Source organism: Peromyscus eremicus, chromosome 15 (assembly GCF_949786415.1).
Source record: "Peromyscus eremicus chromosome 15, PerEre_H2_v1, whole genome shotgun sequence".
NCBI lineage: Eukaryota > Metazoa > Chordata > Mammalia > Rodentia > Cricetidae > Peromyscus > Peromyscus eremicus.
The window spans coordinates 14,740,854-14,760,338 of record NC_081431.1 but is presented as its reverse complement, the minus strand read 5'-3'; the positions used below and the strand labels follow the sequence as shown (position 1 = coordinate 14,760,338).

General features: G+C 49.4%; 1 protein-coding gene across 2 annotated transcripts in view; it reads left to right on the top strand.

Moving 5' to 3' along the window:
- The window catches only part of Tmem63a (transmembrane protein 63A), a 33,193-nt gene that overhangs the window by 1,467 nt on the left and 12,241 nt on the right, over positions 1-19,485 (top strand). Inside the window, exons 2-13 of one of the 2 annotated variants that reach the window (XM_059280599.1) lie at positions 2,086-2,165; positions 4,802-4,874; positions 5,840-5,877; positions 8,422-8,564; positions 9,466-9,517; positions 10,082-10,190; positions 11,438-11,508; positions 14,476-14,556; positions 14,781-14,904; positions 14,991-15,124; positions 16,626-16,763; positions 19,111-19,264. In XM_059280599.1, coding sequence (XP_059136582.1) covers positions 2,086-2,165; positions 4,802-4,874; positions 5,840-5,877; positions 8,422-8,564; positions 9,466-9,517; positions 10,082-10,190; positions 11,438-11,508; positions 14,476-14,556; positions 14,781-14,904; positions 14,991-15,124; positions 16,626-16,763; positions 19,111-19,264 — 1,197 coding nt within the window. Of the gene's footprint in view, positions 1-2,085; positions 2,166-4,801; positions 4,875-5,839; positions 5,878-8,421; positions 8,565-9,150; positions 9,261-9,465; positions 9,518-10,081; positions 10,191-11,437; positions 11,509-14,475; positions 14,557-14,780; positions 14,905-14,990; positions 15,125-16,625; positions 16,764-19,110; positions 19,265-19,485 lie in introns of those variants that run through there. The other variant, XM_059280600.1, reaches the window with a different exon arrangement.

Here is a 19,485-nt window from a genome sequence, read left to right as displayed (position 1 = left end):
AAAAAAAAAAAGCTACACTGTTGTTCATACGGACTGATGGGGTAACCGCCGGTTACCACCTTGGTTTTCTGAAAAAGGGCTCTCCACTACCAATGAGTGTTCTCAGCACCATCATACTGGCAGGAGAAGAACAGTTCTCCATGCTTGTGGGTCTTGGCCAAAAGGGAGGAGCAGGCTAGATGTGGCAGGATGCTGAGAGGGGGTGGGTGGGATCCTATGCCTTGAGGATGGGGAGAGCTAGGCTAAGGTGAGGCACCTGGAGAGAACTAGGTAGAGCCCAGGTGGGTTGGGTAGCTGCTTGGAAAGAAAGTCACTTTCATTTAGACTGTGCTGGGAGGAGTGATTTTTTTTTTTTTTTTAAATTCCATGAGGGACAAGGTCTCATTATGTTGCTGAAGTGATCGCTGAGCACCTGGCCTCAAGCAATCCTCCTGCCTCAGCTACTCAAATAGGTGGGATGACGGCTTATACAACCACAATGGATTTTTGTTTTGTTTTTGTTTGTTTGTTTGTTTTGTTTTTTGTTCTTTCAAGACAGGGTTTCTCTGTGTAGCCCTGGCTGTCCTAGAACTCATTTTGTAGACCAGGCTGGCTTCAAACTCAGAGAGATCCACCTGCTTCTGCCTGGGATTAAAGGCGTGCGCCACCACCGCCTGGCTATGAGTGTAGATTTTTGTTGCAGGAATTTATGGGGTCAAGTAGGGGCCATGTGTAAGAAGACCTAGGTGTGGGAAGATATCCATAGTGTGTGCACAGAGAGATGCAAGGCAGCAGTGACAGACAGGGTGACCAAATGCTGAGGGACTTGTGTTTGTCCTACAGTGTGACTCATCTGCCTGTCAAAACACATCACCCACTTCCGGACTTACCTTAAGAAAATCTTACAGAAACTCAGGGCTTATGGATTTCCCTTAAGGAAACAACATGCACCTTCAAAACCCCAGTTTCTAGGAGGGACTCCGCTCAGTGATAGAGCACTGATCTAGTATGTCTAAGGTGCAGGTTCCATCTCAGCATTAGATAAACACATACATAAATAAATCCAGTTTTGACCAGAGCGGGCAAGCCTGTGCTATTCCAGATGTTTCTTTTCCACTCCTCTCTGAATCTCAAAGGAGCCTGTGTGGGTTGCGGGGAGAGCTGGCCAGAGTGGAACTAAATGGTCTGGGGAGGCAGGGAGCATCTCAGACATCTGGAGCCAATAGGCAGAGAGGGGCTGTTGGTGTCACATAGGCCTGCTTATCTGTCCCAGCTCTCTGGGTTGGGCCAGCCCAGAGTGCCAAGGCGTGACAGGGTTCACTGGATGTGCTTGCTGTGTGGGGTCTGCAAGCCTGCTTTTAGAAGAAACAAATGCAAGCCGGGGTGGTGGTGGCACACGCCTTTAATCCCAGCACTCAGGAGGCAGAGGCAGGTGGGTCTCTGTGAGTTCAAGGCCAGCCTGGTCTACAGAGAAAGTTCCAGGACAGGCTCCAAAGCTACACAGAGAGACCTTGTCTTGAAAAACCAAAACCAAAACTAAAAACAAAAACAAAAAACAAAACAAAAACAAAGAAAAAGAAGAAGAAGAAGAAGAAGAAGAAGAAGAAGAAGAAGAAGAAGAAGAAGAAGAAACAAATGCAAAGAATCTGACTCAAAATAAATTAAAATATAATTAAGAAAAATCAAGCTAGGTGTATACCCTTAGTCCCAGCTACCACTGGCTGACGCTGGAGGATCATGTGAACTTAGGAGTTAGAGGCAAGCCTGGGCAATATAGTGAGGGCTTGTCTCTAAGAGCAAGGTTTGGGTATGAAGTAAAGGGGAGAAAAACAGTTTTTCCAGTCTGGTGAGGTCAGACCTCACCTTCTGACTCGGGGTCTGCTGTGGCTGACGTACTTGAACTTCCCTCAAGCCTGTGGCCATGTGACACCCTTGGTGACATGGCCCAGGGGACGGAGGTTGTCCGGAGAGTGGAGGAAGGTGTCAGGCTGCTAACCTGTGTGTTACTTCTGGGCTGGAGGGCTTCCTCTAGGCCGCCGCCGAGTCCAGCCGTCCCCAGAACCTGGCCAGCCAATGATCTTGACTTGGTTTCTTTTCTCTTTTCAGTTTTTAGTCCTGGTGTTTTCCATCATAAGGAGAAGATTCTGGGATTATGGCCGCATAGCCCTGGTATCAGAAGCAGGCAGGTAAAGAAAGCATTTAACCGAAAATGTGAGTGTATCTACGCATCCCTCTGAGTGTGAGTCATGTGTGCATTGTGCAAATATGTGTGTATGTAGATGCATGTTTGCTTACATGTGTGTACATTGATATGTGTATGCATATATGTATGTATGTGTATTTCTGGGATGGGCTGGAGCCAGAAGCTGTATCTTTCTTTCTGCTGGCTACCGAAGACCCCCTTGAGGCCTTCCTGCTTAGAACTGTGCTGAAGGAAACCGATGCTGGAGATCCACTCTCTCCTGGGGCTCTGGTTTCAGGCTGTGGAGGACCATCGTTGTCTTTAAGGCTTTTGCACCGGGGGAGGAGGATGACATTTTCTTTCTCACCTTGGACACGGCTCTCTGAGAACATCATATTGGAAGGGAATTACCTTGCTCTGGGGCTGGCTTAGGGATCAAGAAGGGAGGCAGGTGTGAGGAAGCGGCCCTCCTTCTTTGTTGGTCAGGGCTCAAGTTAGAAAAGCCTCTCAAATAAAACACAGGCTCTTTGGCCAGACCTCAGGCTTTTCTGGTTCTACTCTGGGTGGGGACAGTTCTGTGCATCTTGGTGAAGATGAATCCTAGAACTAGACTTTCCTGTTTGGTCTGGTTGCTGTGAACCTCTGGAACTTGTGTCGGATGTGGCAACGTGTAGTGAATGGGAGACATCAGATGCCCACTCCCAGGTCTGTCCTGGTGGCCCATGGTCATTGCTTCAGCCCCTGAAATGTTGTGGTGGTAAGATGGGGAAGGAGGGTACATTTAGAGAGATGCTTCCTTCTCCCCCAGAAGATCCCTTCAACAGCTCACTCAGCTTGGGCCTGAGCTTGAAGGTCCTACCTGAGCACACAGGAGAGGCTGTGGGAAGTGACTTAGTTGGGAATGGTTTACTTTCTGACTGTTGAGGACACATCCTTTCACATGAGTGCTATTCTCTTCCCCTCGTGTCACAGAACTGGGGAGGGCCCCTCATTCTCGGACAAGGGGTCTTGGAGGACACTTTGAGACAGATATGTTTGGGTCTAAAACGCTGCGAGGGGTGAGGTGAGCAGCCCCACTTCCAGAGCCAGCTCCTCCGTGGGCTCAAATAGCACACGGCATTTACTAATGTGATCTATTCTACGCCTTGGCCAAAGCGCTGAGCTCCTCAGTGAGCTCAGTGAGAGACTCTTAGATCATAAGATGAAGAGAGACTGAGGGGGATGCCAGGCGTTGACCCCTGGTCACCACATGTGTGTGCGCACACACACACACACACACACACACACACACACACACACACACACACGCCGCCACCGTATTTAACATGCCAATCCATCCACTCTGAGTTGCACACTTGAGCATTTCTCATCTTTGACTTTAGAATTGGGAATGCCTCTTTTTTTATTTTTTTGAGAAAATGTCTCCCATGCCCTGGCCTCACAGGTTGGTCTTCTTTGAACCTAGGATCCTCCTGCCTCAGCCGTCAAGTGAGTGCTGGGATAATTACAGGTGTGCACCACCATGCCTGACATTATCAGTTATAGCTTAACTGGCACCATTGTTCCTTTCTTAATGGCTCATTAAAAAACTATGCCTCTGGCCACCACTGGTATCTTGGATTAGATAAAATAAATCGTGTATGCATGCAACATGTGTATTTTTTTCTGTAATTTTTACAATTTTACAATTTTTTTTTTTCGAGATAGGGTTTCTCTGTGTAGCTTTGCGCCTTTTCCTAGAACTCACTTGGTAGCCCAGGCTGGCCTCGAACTCACAGAGATCCGCCTGGCTCTGCCTCCCGAGTGCTGGGATTAAAGGCATGCGCCACCACCGCCCGGCTCAATTTTACAGTTTTTATGTTATGTGTATGGGTGTTTTGCATGCACACATGTCTGTGTACCACACGTGTGCTTGGTACCCACAGAGGACAGAAGGGGGTGTCCACAAGAGGGTGTTGGGTTCTCTGGAACCGGAGTGACAGATGGTTGTGAGCCCCATGTGGTTGCTGGGGACTGAACCCAGGTCCTCTGGAAGAGCAGCCAGTGCTCTTAACCACTGAGCCATCTCTCCAGTCCTGTGTGTGGTTTGAAGTGGGCCCATTCCAATGATGAGGCCTTACAAGTGTTCTTTTCCTGAACTACTTCCTGGGGGAGGAGGAGGGGTAATGTGTTCACCTGTCGCCTTCTGTTCCTGTGGCCACTCGTTCTCAGGCGTCTTTCTCTGGAATGAAGTCTCTGTGGCTGTCATCCCAGTCATTTGGTAGGATAAAATACGGCATTCCAGATTGATCTGGATGTGTTAGGAAATGCACTGGAAACAGGTAACACTCTGAAGTTCCTTTGGGTGGACCAGTTCAGTGCTGAGGTTGGAGGGTGTACACACAGGTATGGTTTCTTGATGACCCCCTGACCCTGTGCTCTTCAGCCCATACAACACAGAGTTTTATGCCATATGGGTTTGTGGGCATTGCCTCCATCTTTTTTTTTTTTTTGAAGCAGTTTATATTTGTTGCAACCACTGGGAGTCAATAACTTTGATCCTGAACTCTAAGATTAGGAATCAAAATACTGGAAATGTATATTTAACCTTTACGAATTTTAGAATTATTTATCTTTTTTTTTTCCTTTTTATGTCTTCAGTGAGGCCAGATTCCAGAGGTTGTCGTCGTCATCTTCTTCTTCCTCAGGGCAACAAGACTTTGAAAACGAACTGGTTGGTACCCGAGGATTGGTTGTTTTTGTGGCCCAAAGGGCAGAGAGTACAGCCTGGCAGTAATGATTGATGGAGGTCTGGGCAGTTGTACTCCTGGTTCAGAGTCTAAGAGCAGCACTGTGGTCTGTGAGTGGTCGACGCTGGAGAAAGCGCCCCTCCACATGAGCAGGAACACGAGGGCTTAGAAGAACCTAGAAGGAGATAGTGTTTAAATGATCCCTCACTGCAAGGCTCCATTAACTGCAGGCAGAAAGGGCTGTGGATCCCCAGGGCTTTGCTGGCGACTCACGCGGTTACTCCTCTCTCACACTTACGGTTCTTTTGCAAGAGTTAATTATTGACTTGTCTGCTAGATTTTGAGCCAGATGTGGGCAGGAACCCTGCCCCCCTCATCCAGCCTTGTCCCCAGCACTAGATATCTGGTAGGGTCTTAGTCATTGTTGAATGAGTGGAGAGCAAATATTTGTCTTTCCCAGCAGGTACACCCAGCTTTACAGAGTAGTAAGACACCAGCGATCACAGAATGTACACATGCTTCTTTCCCTCTCCAGGGCCTGCTCTGGGGTACTTTCCAGCTCTCCAGACTTGTTCCTGTTGGTTGGGTTTTTTTGTCCCACTCTTTTGGCCATTTGGAAATAGTTTTACAGAAGTCCACACCACTTTTCCCAGCTCTTGGTTGAAGTTTTGTGATTTGACCCTGGAGCTTATATAATGCCACCGATTGACAAAACTCGAGAGGTTTTTTAGCAAGGTTGTGGGTTTTGTTTTTGTTTTAATCCCTGCCCACCCATGGGATTGTACCTTGCAAAGAATGAGAGCGTAAGGGAGTAACTTACTGGATGTGTGAAGGAAAATCCTGTTTTATACAGCAAGAAGTGGGATGGTTATTTAATCTCAAAGATGCGATTGTATCTGCCTCCCAGAGACCTAGGTGTTGGGTGCTAATACCTGTTCTCTGTCTCCAGGGATGCTGCCCTTGGCTGACTGCCATCTTCCGCCTGACGTGAGTAAGATGGGGTGTCTGCTGGGCACGTGACTCTGTGTGGGGGTTTGGCCATTCAGGAGGAAGTACCTGTGGTGTTCGACCCTGTAATGGTGTCTCTCATACTTTTCCAGCTCAGGGCCCAAACAGTGTAGAAGGGCTAGAACAAAAGTGGCTAGGAAGTCTGGGTAGTCAGGGCTCAGGAAAGAAGGGGGTCTTTCAGGTGCATAGCTCTACTGGCCCTCAGGGATCCCCAAACTGCAGTTGGATTTCAGAGGTTCTTGAAGCTAGTGATGAACTTTATATAAAATTTTTCATGCTGGAGAGATGGCTCAGGGGTTAAGATCACTAGCTGCTCTTCCAGAGGACCTGGGTTCAATTCCAAGCATGCACATGGCCACTCACAACTGTCTGTGACTCCAGTTCCAGGGGATATGGTGCCCTTACACAGACATGCATGCAGGCGTCCCCACCTGACCTTGGGCACAACTTCCACCAAACTCCACCATTTACAACAGGGTCTCTCACATATTACTTCATTGGAACTGGCCCAGAGTCCTCCATAGTTTCTTATAGTCTTTCATCAGTTCTGAAATGGCCTTTTCTTCCATATTTCCGCTTATCAGAAACAGGGGATCTGCAGTTATGGCCAGTGGTTGCTTAGCTGCCCGCACTTTCTTGTTTGTAGTGTGACACGTGATGACATGTGTCTAACAAGGATGGCTGTGTAGACTTTGGGGTGGACATCAACAGTGGCCAAGCCGAGACTCCTGCAGGCCCTGACGGCTGGCTCCTTCAACCACAGGAGAAACCAGGCCTTTATCACCAAGTGTTTCTTAGATTTCTCTCCTTAAGTTCAGAGAGAGAGAGAGAGAGAGAGAGGGAGAGAGAGAGAGAGAGAGAGAGAGAGAGAGAGAGAGAGAGAGAGAGAGAATTTTTTTTTTTTCAAGACAGGGTTTCTCTGTGTAGCTTTGCGCCTTTCCTGGAACTCACTTGGTAGCCCAGGCTGGCCTCGAACTTACAGAGATCCGCCTGGCTCTGCCTCCCGAGTGCTGGGATTAAAGGCATGTGCCACCATTGCCCGGCCCGAGAGAGAGAATTTTGAACCAAATGAGGTATGAACATGGGATTGAATCCAGGGCTTCATGCATAGTAGGCAAGTGTTCTACTTCTGAGCTATATCCCTAGCCCTTGTCTAAATATATTTTATTTTCCCACTTTTTCATTCCAATACATATAAACCTGTCTAGCAGAGTTCCTATTCGTATCTGATAGGAAGTAGAATAATTCCTGCCTAAAGTAAGGCAAAACAACAAAACTTTAATTAGCTTACATAATTATTATAAAAGAAAAGGATATCATAGAATTAATAAAATGTGTTGGTTTGGGGATATTGAGTTCCTCTCTCAGGGCCTCAGTTTTCCTACCTGAGTTTGAGTGGGAGTTCGGTGGCAGTTGTAGCTGAGGCTGCTGGTGGGAGGCAGGGTCACTGGGAGAAGCCAGAGAACTTCATGAAGCAAGAGGGAGCAGGTGGGTGTGTGCATGGCTTGCTTAGACGTGGAAGGTGTTAATTGCAGATCTCATCCTGGAGTGACACATTGAGCAAGCATGAGACTCACTAGCATGTCCCTGAGCATTCTTGGGAGTTGGATGCGCTTTGTGTTCATGGCATCCTTGAGCTCTGCTGGGTGGATGAGGTGAGAAATGGGCCCTTAGTTCCTCTGAGCCCATTCAGGTGTGGCTGTGCTGTGTCTGCAGTAAGGTGCCTGGATGCAGAGCCCATGCTGCGCTGTGTAAATTCACTTTCTTCATGCTTCTAGGCTTGCTTCTCTGGCTTTGCCACACAGGGCTTTCTTGGTCTCTGGAGCAGGAACCTTGGAACCCCTGCTGTGTGCAGAATATTCGGGGAAAGAGTAGATGGAACACCTGGTGCTCCTCTCTCTATGGCAAGGAAATCTGGCTGTTGTGAGTCTGAGATTTTCCAACTGACTCAGGAATTCTTTGTGGGTAGGAAGGCAGATCAGGTCATCTCTGGGGCCACAGCAGGGACAAAGGGAAGGAGTTGGGTGGGATGAGACATAAAATGTTCAAAACATGGCGCATCTTATTCTCCCAGCCCTTCCTGGGCTTGGAGGAGGGGAGAGAGGATGAGAAGGAGGGCCTGAGTACACCACACTGCATTCCCCAAAATGGCTTTCGTCAGCCATCTTACTGTGGAAGCAGGTAGGGATTGTGGGAAAGCTGTATCCACATGCCTCATCCATTATATAATGAGAGCACAGATGTTTTTATCAACAGAACATGAAGGATGGCAGTTCGTCTGCTGAGAGCCTGTGGCTGGGACTGAAGATGGCTCTGGAACTCATGCCAATAGCTTCACCTTTACAAGCTGTGTGGTCCTTAAAGCTGTACAGTTTTTCTGTGCCTTTGTGTCCACACATCACAGTAGAGGATGTGGGCTAAGACACTGTCCTCTACAACTGTTGTGAGGACTGGATGAAAACTCCAGGCCTGGCCTGCCACTGCCACCTGTTAAGAATGTCTCCACATGTGTGTCTTGGCCAGCGATGACCAGATCCTGGAGTGGTGTGGGGAGGATGCCATCCACTACCTGTCCTTCCAGAGGCACATCATCTTCCTGCTGGTGGTGATCAGCTTCTTGTCCCTGTGCGTCATCTTGCCTGTCAACCTCTCAGGAGACTTGCTGGGTGAGACCCTTTCTCGGGTCTGTATTGGGATGGAGCAGGCCAGTGGCTCCAGGGAAGGGACTTGATTTGGTAGAGTAGACCCTGGGGGATGTGAGACAGTCTTAGAGTGACTTTGAGAAAATTACCATCCCAATAAAGATCTAGAGGAGAATCCATCTAAATCTGGGCTGGGAGCTAGGGCCCCTTAAATATCAATTTTTGGTTCCATTTAAGTAGGGAAAAAAAGAATAAAAAACAAACAAACAAAAAAATAACCAACCAACCAACCAATCAACCAACCAACCAAGTACTATAGAATTGGAAGGTTTTAGCAGGTGTGTTTTATTTGTTTTTTGAGACAAGACCCTACTGTGTAGTCCAGGCTAGCCTTCCCTCACCCTCCTGCATGTTGGGATTATAAGTATAGCCACCACTCCCGGCTTCAGAATGTATCTTTCCATTTCCTGCCCTTACCCAAGTCTGGAGATCACTATTCATGGATCCAGAAGATGTCTGTGATACACTATGAAAGTCATTGTGGAATTATATCTCCGTAGCTTCAAAAATGCCATCCCAGATCCACTTGTGACGTTTAGTGGTTCTCAACCTTGAGAACCTTGAGTTGGTAACAACCAAGGATGCTTCTGATTATCATCAAAGCATCTTTAAAACAAACCTCAGTGCAAAATGAACTTAAATTCTGACTTTGATGGCATGGTAAGCTGTAGCAGAGGTCCCGGTTGATGGAGCTTTAAATAGGCTGATGAATGATGCCATTGTCTTCCATGTCTAGGAAGACATGACATGTCTAGGCATCTTGTGCTGTGCCTCCCTGAGCTGTAGAACTCTAAACCGAGATCAGTTAGGCTCCTTCCTGGGTTCTCGTTGTGATCCCGGAACTAAGTGTCCCGTTTCTCTGCAGATAAAGACCCCTACAGCTTTGGGAGGACAACAGTGGCCAACCTGCAGACCAAGTGAGTGTGGAGCTTGTTGACCATGAGGAAGGCTGGTTTGGGAGCCTGGGGCAGGCTGGGAACACCGCAACACTGCTGTGTTGCTGGGCTGTGGTGTGAACATGGCCCAGGCAGCTGTTGTTTCGCAGGAGACTTAGAGCCGCATGTGAGGTCAGGGAAGCTGTGAACATGTCTTGGGAAGCTTCAGTTTTGTGGGAGGCTTAGAGCCCCATGTGAGGACTGGGGAGTTATAGTGTGAACATATCTCAGGCAGCTTCAGTTTTGTGGGAGGCTTAGAGCCCCATGTGAGGACTGAGGAGTTACAGTGTGAACATATCTCAGGCAGGGAAGCTGGTGTGAGCACGTCTTGGGAAGCTTCAGTTTTGTAGGAGGCTTAGCATAAGAATAGAGATCTCTCCAAAGTATTTACTCACTGATGAGGGCCATTGGCCCACATGGACTCTGTTGGAGGCAAAGCTGTTGGCTCTTGACAAAGTACCCATTGAGGGTGATCCTGCCCTAGCCCTGCCACCCATTCCTTCTGTTGGGATGCCCAGCCCTGATAGCAGGTGATCTCTTCCTTAGCAATGACCTCCTTTGGCTGCACACCGTCTTCTCCGTCATCTACCTCTTCCTCACCGTGGGCTTCATGTGGCATCACACACGGTCCATCAGATACAAAGAGGAAAGCCTGGTGAGTGAGGCTGGGGCCGGGGACATGTTCCGGGAGGGTCTCAAGTGAGAGATGGAGGGGACAGCCCCCACGGTCCCCACAGAAGCACATCAGTCGTGAACTTGAGGTGAGTGCTGGAATCTGATTTCCGTGTTTATGATCTCACGTGGCATCACACCACCACCACCATCATCTGTCACTGTTTTTTAAAAGAGGGTCTTGTGTAGCTCAGACTGACTTTGAGCCAGCTGGGTAGCCAAAGATGACCTTGAACTTATGATCATCTTGCCTCCACCTCCCAAGTGTTAGGAATACAGGCGTGCATCGGCATAACATTATTATTTAATTTATTGGTAAGCTGTAATTTGGATATTTTCCTTTCTTTTCCCAGTTGCTATTTGATCCGTGGGGTCAGGGCTTGTAGCTACTGCTGTGAAGTAAAGAAGTACATTGAGGATGGAGTGTGAGCCCGTGGTAGAGTGCTTGGCTGCCATGTGTCAGGCACTGGGTTTGATAACCTAGCACAGCAGAACAAAGTAACACACCCTTCCCATTTTAGTTTCTTTTGTTCCTGTGATAAATACCATGACGCACAGCCACTTAGGGGAGGGGAAAGTTTATTTAAGCGTGTACTTCCAGAACACGGTCTGTCGTTGAGGGAAGTCTTGGCCAGAACTGAAACTGGGACCCTGGAAGAATACTGCCTACTGGCTCACTCCCAGGCTTAGGGCCTTCTAGCTTTCTTGTACAGTTCAGGACCACTTGCCTAGGGATGGTGCCCCCCATAGTAGGCTGGGTCCTCTGACATCAATCATCTATCATGACCGTCTCTGGTAGATATGGCCACAGACCAGTCTGCTCTGGGTGAGTCCTTAATTGAGGTTCCCTCTTCCCAGGGGACTCTAGGTTGTATCAAATTGACAAAAATGAAACAAAAAACTAACCCTCCCTCCCCCAAGCCAGAACAGTTTGGGCTAAGGACTGGCGCCCCGCTGTGACTTGCTTTGTTGTGTGATCCCTTTGAGCCACTGTCCCTGTCTGGGCCCTTTCTTAGTCCCCTGCCCCACAAAGGAGGCTCAGGAGTTGTGTTGGAAAAGGATGCAGCATAAGTTACACCCTGGGCCTCTTGAAGGCCAAGAGTGAGAAGACTTGAACCTCGTATCTACCGTTTTCTTTCTTGAGATGTGAAGGAGGTGTCACCTGCTGCCCCGCTCCCCGTTACCCCGTGACCTGTCTCTGACTTCCTTCCTGATAATGTTCCCTGGCAGGTGAGACAGACCCTGTTCATCACAGGACTCCCCAGAGAAACAAGAAAGGAGACGGTGGAGAGCCACTTCCGGTAAGAGAAAGACCCTGTGAGCCACTCACGGTGAACGGGACTGTCACAGGGCTGGCGCCTCTGAGGCCGGTGCTGTACAGATGGACACCCGAGTCTTCCGTCTGAATACGCAGGGCTAATCCCTCCCTGGCGTAGATATCAAGTGGCTTCCAGGTGTGGCCCGGCTGAGCTGTGCCAGCAGCCTGGCGGGATGGTGTGTGTGCACTCGGTAACTGTTGTTGGAGGCTGGTGTGTGTGCACTCGGTAACTGTTGGAGGCTGGTGTGTGTGCACTCGGTAACTGTTGTTGGAGGCTGGTGTGTGTGCACTCGGTAACTGTTGGAGGCTGGTGTGTGTGCACTCGGTAACTGTTGTTGGAGGCTGGTGTGTGTGCACTCGGTAACTGTTGTTGGAGGCTGGTGTGTGTGCACTCGGTAACTGTTGGAGGCTGGTGTGTGTGCACTCGGTAACTGTTGGAGGCTGGTGTGTGTGCACTCGGTAACTGTTGGAGGCTGGTGTGTGTGCACTCGGTAACTGTTGGAGGCTGGTGTGTGTGCACTCGGTAACTGTTGGAGGCTGGTGTGTGTGCACTCGGTAACTGCTGGAGGCTGGTGTGTGTGCACTCGGTAACTGTTGGAGGCTGGTGTGTGTGCACTCGGTAACTGTTGTTGGAGGCTGGTGTGTGTGCGCTCGGTAACTGTTGGAGGCTGGTGTGCACTCGGTAACTGTTGTTGGCTGGTGTGTGTGCACTCGGTAACTGTTGTTGGAGGCTGGTGTGTGTGCACTCGGTAACTGTTGGAGGCTGGTGTGCCCTCGGTAACTGTTGTTGGAGGCTTGTGTGTGTGCACTCGGTAACTGTTGTAGTTAAGCCTCCGGGACCCAGGATCCAGAGTGCAGGCTGAGGTGCAGGTACAGAGCGCTCACACTGGAGACTGAGAGCCCAGCTCTCACAGATTGGTCTCCCAGACCCAGGGATGCTGGCTGGCTGTTGGGAGAGCCTCTGGCTGTCAAGGGCTCTGGGACAGCCTCTGCAGCCATCGCTCCCGCGGGCAGAGCAGGCAGTGCATACGGCCGCGGGAAAAGGCTCGGGTTCAATCCCTAGCCAGAAGAGTGGCTCCAGGGTTCCCTCTTCATCCTTGTCAGTTCTGCCGAATACCAGGGGTCAGCTACAGAATAACTTTGTGCAGTTTGTGACAAAAACACGAGGTGAATCATCAGTAGAAACAGAACTGCAAAAGGGTGTTTAAAATAATTGACAAATTGCTTCTTCAGTAACTACAACTATTTTTGGAAAGATTTATGCATAGGTGCGTATTTACATATGTATGTGAATATAAGTGTATATTCACTTGATACGAGAGTGATTTTCCGTTCCTTGAAAAACATTCCTCTAAGCTGCCTGCCAGGCTGTGTTTGGAAACAGTGAGTCCACTTCCTGCACACACTTAATTAGAAAAAACAATGTTCTCATTTGCCCTGTAAATGCTGTATAACTCTGACTTTGGAAGCCTTCCCGGGGAAGGCTGTTGGAGTCACAGCCGTGGACTTGGGAGGCCTTCCCGGGGAAGGCTGTTGGGGTGCACAGCTACAGACTTGGGGACTTGCTTTGCAGCCGGGCCACTTTCACCGGGAATCCCTTCCTCAAAGCCTCTTCCTTTCATCTTTTTGTGGTTCTGATTACTAAATCTTACTAGACAAAGCCTCTGCCACTGAGCCACATCCTAACCCTCCTCTGAGCTCTTGTTGGGGTCTGAAATGGTCCTGCTGACCAACAGATTAGTTAGCTCCTCCATGGGCTTGCCCTAAACTTAAGCAGGCTCTGCTCCCAGCACCCAGAATTGCAGCAGGTGGTGCCCGATATGGGCCCAGATCCTCAGGAGTCATTTGGACGGTGTTTTGTATATGGTGCAGGGCCATTTTGTGATAGCGATTGGCTGACCTTGGAGCTAGGCTGCCTGGATTCAGCTTCTGGCTCAAATATTCAGTCATTGTGTGACCCTGTGCACAAGAAGCCCTTACCCTTGGTGATGCAGGCATTTTGTTGACTGTCAATATGTGTGTAGACACTTTCCAGCCTGAGGATGTTTTGCTGTTCTTAGACACTCTAGAGGTCTATTGCCTTCAAAAAGGTTATGGGCTGAGTAGGATTTCAGGGATAGCCTAAGGTAGAGACATCCCTAGAACAGATGACCTATCTCTTTCCTTGAGTGGCTGGGGAGGATAATGGTGCTGGGGATGGAACCCAGGGCCTTACATATGCTAACACTCTACCACTGAGCCATACCTCAGTCCTGCTGTGTTCATATTTCCCCACAAGAAATTCCTACTAACCAAAAGCCGAGTGAGTATAAATTTGTCAGTTTAAGGCAATTACTTTCATATTATTGAAAAATGCCTCTGGGGCTAGGGATGGAAAAAGTGATACAGTGTATGTTTAGCATTCACATGGCCATGGATTCATTCCCTGTCAACACACACTCTCACACCACATACACACAAACACACACACATAGAGATACACACACAGACACAGATAACACATAGAGAGACACACACACAGACACACACAGAGACACACATAGATACACAAACACAGACACACATAGATACACGCACTGACACACAGACACAGACACACATAGATACACACACAGACATACACATAGATACACACATAGACACACACATAGACATAGACACACAGACAGAGACAGACAGACACACAGAAAGACACACAGATGCACAGACACACAGGCAGACACAGACAGACAGACAACAGACAAGACACACACACACACACACACACACACACACACACACACACACCCCTCTTTGTATTAAACTTAAGGGTTTCCCTCTGGAAAATTAGGGACAATAGGCAGCCAGCAGCAGCGTGACTCCAGGGCAGGGGCGGGTAGGGGTGGTCATTTCTACAGGGATGTTCTGTTTCAATGGCCTTCTCTGCCCCTGCCTTGCTGGCCCGCCGCAGGGATGCGTATCCCACGTGTGAGGTGGTGGATGTCCAGCTGTGCTACAGCGTGGCTAAGCTGATGTACCTGTGCAGAGAGAGGTAAGGGAGGTGGGTGCCTGCGTTCAGCTGCAGCTTTCCCGCCTCTTGCCCCGAGATGCCCACCTGCGTCCTTGCTGGGACCCTTCAGCTAGCAAGGGGGAGGGTTGGCCTGCCCCTTTCTGGATCTCAAAACTAAACTCCTAACCCTGCTGGTGACTAATTGTTGGCTGTGGCATGGCCCCAGGATGGTGAATCTGAGTTTGTGCCTCACTCCTACCTTACAGGAAGAAGGCAGAGAAGAGCCTTGCCTATTACACAAACCTACAGGCCAAGACAGGCCGACTGACCCTCATCAACCCCAAGACTTGTGGCCAGTTCTGCTGCTGCGAAGTGCAGGGCTGCGAGCGGGTGAGACATTGCCACCTACCTGCCTGGAGCAGGGGACAGGCATGGGTACCCAGGTCACATCACCCAGGGACTGTGTCTTCTGGCAGGAAGACGCTATCTCTTATTACACCCGAATGAATGACAGACTGCTAGAGAGGATTACAGCTGAGGAGTGCCGGGTCCAGGACCAGCCCCTAGGAATGGCCTTTGTCACCTTCCGTGAGAAGTCCATGGCTACTTTGTGAGTATGCTCACGCTTGTCTCACGCTGCCCTCCCCTCTCAGGGGAACTCCCGTCTCTGTTTGAGTGACAGCTGGTAGGGCTGGGTCCTTGCTGACCCCTGCCAGGCTGCTGTGGCCAGGCCCCACTGTTGAGCTTCTGCCCGCTGCTCCAGCCCAGCGGTCCACCCTGCTGTTTGTGTGTGCAGCACTCTGCCAGGTGGATTGGAACTCAGGACCCAGGGCCCGGCTCTGTCTGTCGACAAAAGGACAGCTGTGGGGACGCTGTGGAGCACTCTGGGTGTCCGTAGCTACAGGATCCTGGAGCTGCGAGCTTATGAAGTTCTCTCGGGCCTGGGACCTTGGTGTCATCTCACCTTAGAGCACAGAGTGTGTGCAGGGTGCAGAAAGGACGCCAAGCCTTAGTGCTTTATGTGCCTCAGGCGTGGTGGCTCTGGGGATGGTCTCTGGGATGTCACCAAGGGCTCTGGCCTCAGACTGTGGGAAGAGGAGAGGTACTCGGAGGTAGCCAAAGCAAAGAGAAGCCTGAGATGGTGAGGGTGGGCCACGAGTCCTAGGAGGGGACTTCAAGAATGGGCCGTGTGTAATGTGACCTGATGCCATTCCTGGCCTGAGGACTGGAAAGTGGAGCCACTGGCTGGCACAGAGTCAGCTCTATGCTCCAGGGTCACAAGGAGGCATAGAGTGTGGCCCCTGGGAGGCATGCTCTAGTAGGGTCACGCAAACAACACAGAAGTGGGCCAGACATCTGGGGATGCTAAAACCTAATGTGCCGGGCCTTGCAGAGTCATGATGAGGATGAATCAAAACCTTCTGCAGCGTGGTAGGCATGGCATTTCTTTTTGACTGTTTGAGACAGGGTCTTAAATAGTTCAGATTGGCTTGGAACTCACTATGTGGCCTAAGCTGGCCTTGTCTACCGTCTTAGTTAGGGTTTCTATTGCTGTGAAGAGACACCATGACCATAGCAAATCTTAAAAAGGAAAACATATAATTAGGGCTAGCTTACAGTTTCAGAGGTTTAGTCCATTATCATGGTGGTGGGATACAGTGGCATGCAGGTAGACATGGTGCTGGAGAAGGAGCTGAGAGTTTTACATCTGTGATCCACAGGCAACAGGAAGTGACAGTGAACCACACTAGGCCTGGCTTCAGCTTCTGAGACCTCAAAGCTAACCCCCTAGTGATGCACTTCTTCAACAAAGCCACACCTACTTCAAGAAGGCCACACCTCCTAATAGTGCCACTCCCTATGGACCTATGGGGGCCATTTTTTATTCAAACTACCAGATTTACTCATGATCCTCCTGCCTCAGCCTCTCCAGTGCTGGGATCACAGGTGTGCAGCCCAGCATGCTTGGGTCTTTCCTGGCACTAATTACAATACGATAGTAACAATGGGGCAGGCATCCTGTGCTCGAACCCTTATTCCGTCTGCAGTTGCTGTGGACTATGTGACACACGGGTGAACCATACCGTAATAGCTTCTGCATTTCTTGACAGCATCCTGAAAGACTTTAATGCCTGCAAGTGCCAGGGCCTTAGGTGTAAAGGTGAGCCCCAGCCATCCTCCTATAGCAAAGAGCTCTGTGTCTCCAAGTGGATTGTCACCTTTGCCTCGTACCCTGAGGACATCTGCTGGTGAGTTCCCAGACTGGGAAAAGTGGGAGAGAGACCTGGCTTCCTGCAGGGGTTACGGGGTGGAGAGATGGGGGATTGAGGGTGGGGTTGGGGGGCTCCCTGCTTACCTGGAGCATAGATGTGGCCTGGCATTTTTTTTTCCCCTTAAACAAATATTTATATATTGCCAGGTGGTGGTGGTAGTGGTGGCACACATCTTTAATCCTAGCACTCAGGGGGCAGAGGCAGGCGTATCTCTGTGAGTTCGAGGCCAGACTGGTCTACAGAGTGAGTTTCAGGGCAGCCAGGACTGTTACATAGAGAAACCCTATATAGAAAAACCAATAAATAAATAAGTCAATAATTTATTATTTTTTGGTTGTTTTGAGATGGGGCTCTGGCTGTCCTGGAACTCACTATGTAGACCAGACTGGCCTTGAACTCAGAGAGATCCTCTTGCCTCTGATATTAAAGGTTTGCACCAGTATACCCAGCTCTTTAACAAATATTTAAACACCTACTATATGTGTAAGCGAATTAACGAGATTCTGTTAAAAGGGTATCAAGGATTTATTAAGATATAAAATGGAAAGAAAATGCACTCACGGATACGGAACAAAGTAAACAGCCACCGTGGTCCTCCATTCTGCCCGTGTGTATGTGTGTGTGTGTGTGTGTGTGTGTGTGTGTGTGTGTGTGAAAGGAACCAGCAGTCTGATCTCTGACCACCACAAGAGAGAGCGTGTGCACACGCTCTCTCTGCACTCTTCTCAGTTTTATTTTATTTTATTTATTTATTTTTTGTTTGTTTTTTTTCGAGACAGGGTTTCTCTGTATAACTTTGGAGCCTGTCCTCACTTTGTAGACCAGGCTGGACTTGAACTCACAAAGATTTGCCTAGCTCTGCCTCCCGAGTGCTGGGATTAAAGGTGTGCGCTACCACCGCCCAGCTCTTCTCATTTTTAAGCAGTCACATACCCAGAGAAAACCATGTCTCTATCAAGCCAGATACCCCAAGGTCATTGGCAGAGCAAATTCCCACAACACTATATGCCAGATACCGTTCTATTTTCATTGGTTTTATTATTTTAGTTTTTATGTACAGGGGTATTTTGCCTGCATGTTGTATGTCTGTGTACCACATCGTGCCCATAAAGACCAGGAGAGGGTGTCATGTTCTCTGGAACTGGAGTTATAGACGGTTATAAAGCCTCCATGTTGGTGCTGGGAATTGAACCTGGATCCCCTGGAGCAGACGGCACACTTAACCATTGAGCCGTCTTCCACTTCCCATGACCTCGCATTTAATGGCCAGCTACCCAGGTCATGTGGAGTCTAGGCTCTGGGCCTGGGGCTGTGATGCGTTTGATAAGGTCAGGCAGAGCAGTCTGTGCTTCCCCCATCAGTCTTTAGCATTCAAATGCTGTCCAGAAGAAATATCATGTAAGCTATGTACTTCATTAAAAACTGTCTAGTAGCCATGTTAGAAAAAGAAATAATTGAAATTAATTTTACTGTAAACCTCTCACAGTATACTCCGAATGTTAACATTTTAACACACAATATATGTCAAGACTTTTGTTTCTCCCATTCATACTCAAGTTTTGAAATCTGTTGAATATTTTAAGTTTCTAGTACCTGTCAACTGAGGCTACTCACATCTCAAGTGCTCAGTAGCCAAGCGGGTGTGTGCCCTGCCACATTAGACAGCACAGCCCTGGGTAGAATGGCGGCCATACTACCGAGCTGAGCCATATCCGTAGACCTCGGGTGACATTTAGGACCCACACCGAGGCTGGAGGCACCCTCACATGCTGCCTGCTAGGCAGGGCTTTCTCAGTTGCTTGGGTGGAGTCAATCTTGGATGCCCATACCCATCGCTTTTGAGCTCAGCCTCTGACAAGATCTTTCCTCTGGGTCATAGAGCATCCCAGAATTGAGGCTGTTTTTGTGAGACGAGTAGTCAGGTCCACTGTGCCCATGCTCCCTGCCTGCCTCCTTGCCCCTCAGCCCGTGCCCTCCCTGGAAAGAATGCACTATTAGTTACACCGTGTCGCAGCACTCTGAGAAGCCTTAGGCTGGAGTTCTGCCTGGACAGTGTTAAGTGTCTGTGACATCACTGGTCGTTCCCATCACTACTGACAACTGTTTCCCTCTGAGCTCCAGGACCTGAAACTCTGCCTCCTTGTGGCTGAAGGCCAGTGCAGAGAACTTGCTTTGCTCTTGAGGTCCAGAGGAGCCTCAGCCAGAGTCCTAGTCTGGCCTCCCTAAAGTTGCCCTGCCGTGCCGCAGCCCTGGGCACCCTGGCATTGTGGATGGCCTGTGCCTGTGGGAGATTAAGCCTCTTGGCTGGTGTTCCCCTCTGCAGGAAGAACCTCTCCATCCAGGGCGTCCGCTGGTGGCTGCAGTGGCTGGGAGTCAACTTCACTCTGTTTGTGGTGCTGTTTTTCCTGACCACACCCTCCATCATCCTGTCTACCATGGACAAGTTCAATGTCACCAAACCCATTCATGCGCTGAATGTGAGTGGTCAATCTGCAGGAGGAGGGTGGTGGGGAGCAGTGAGAACTGGACATGGAGCTTGAAGGTTTGAAGCAGGGGGCCATGTCACTCAGCTCGTGTGTGTTTGTGTGTGTGTGTGTGTGTGTGTGTGTGTGTGTGTGCAAGTGTGGAAGCCAGAGAAGGATGTTGGTTATCCTGCTTTATTACTTTGAGACAATCGCTCATTGATCCTGGTCCGAGT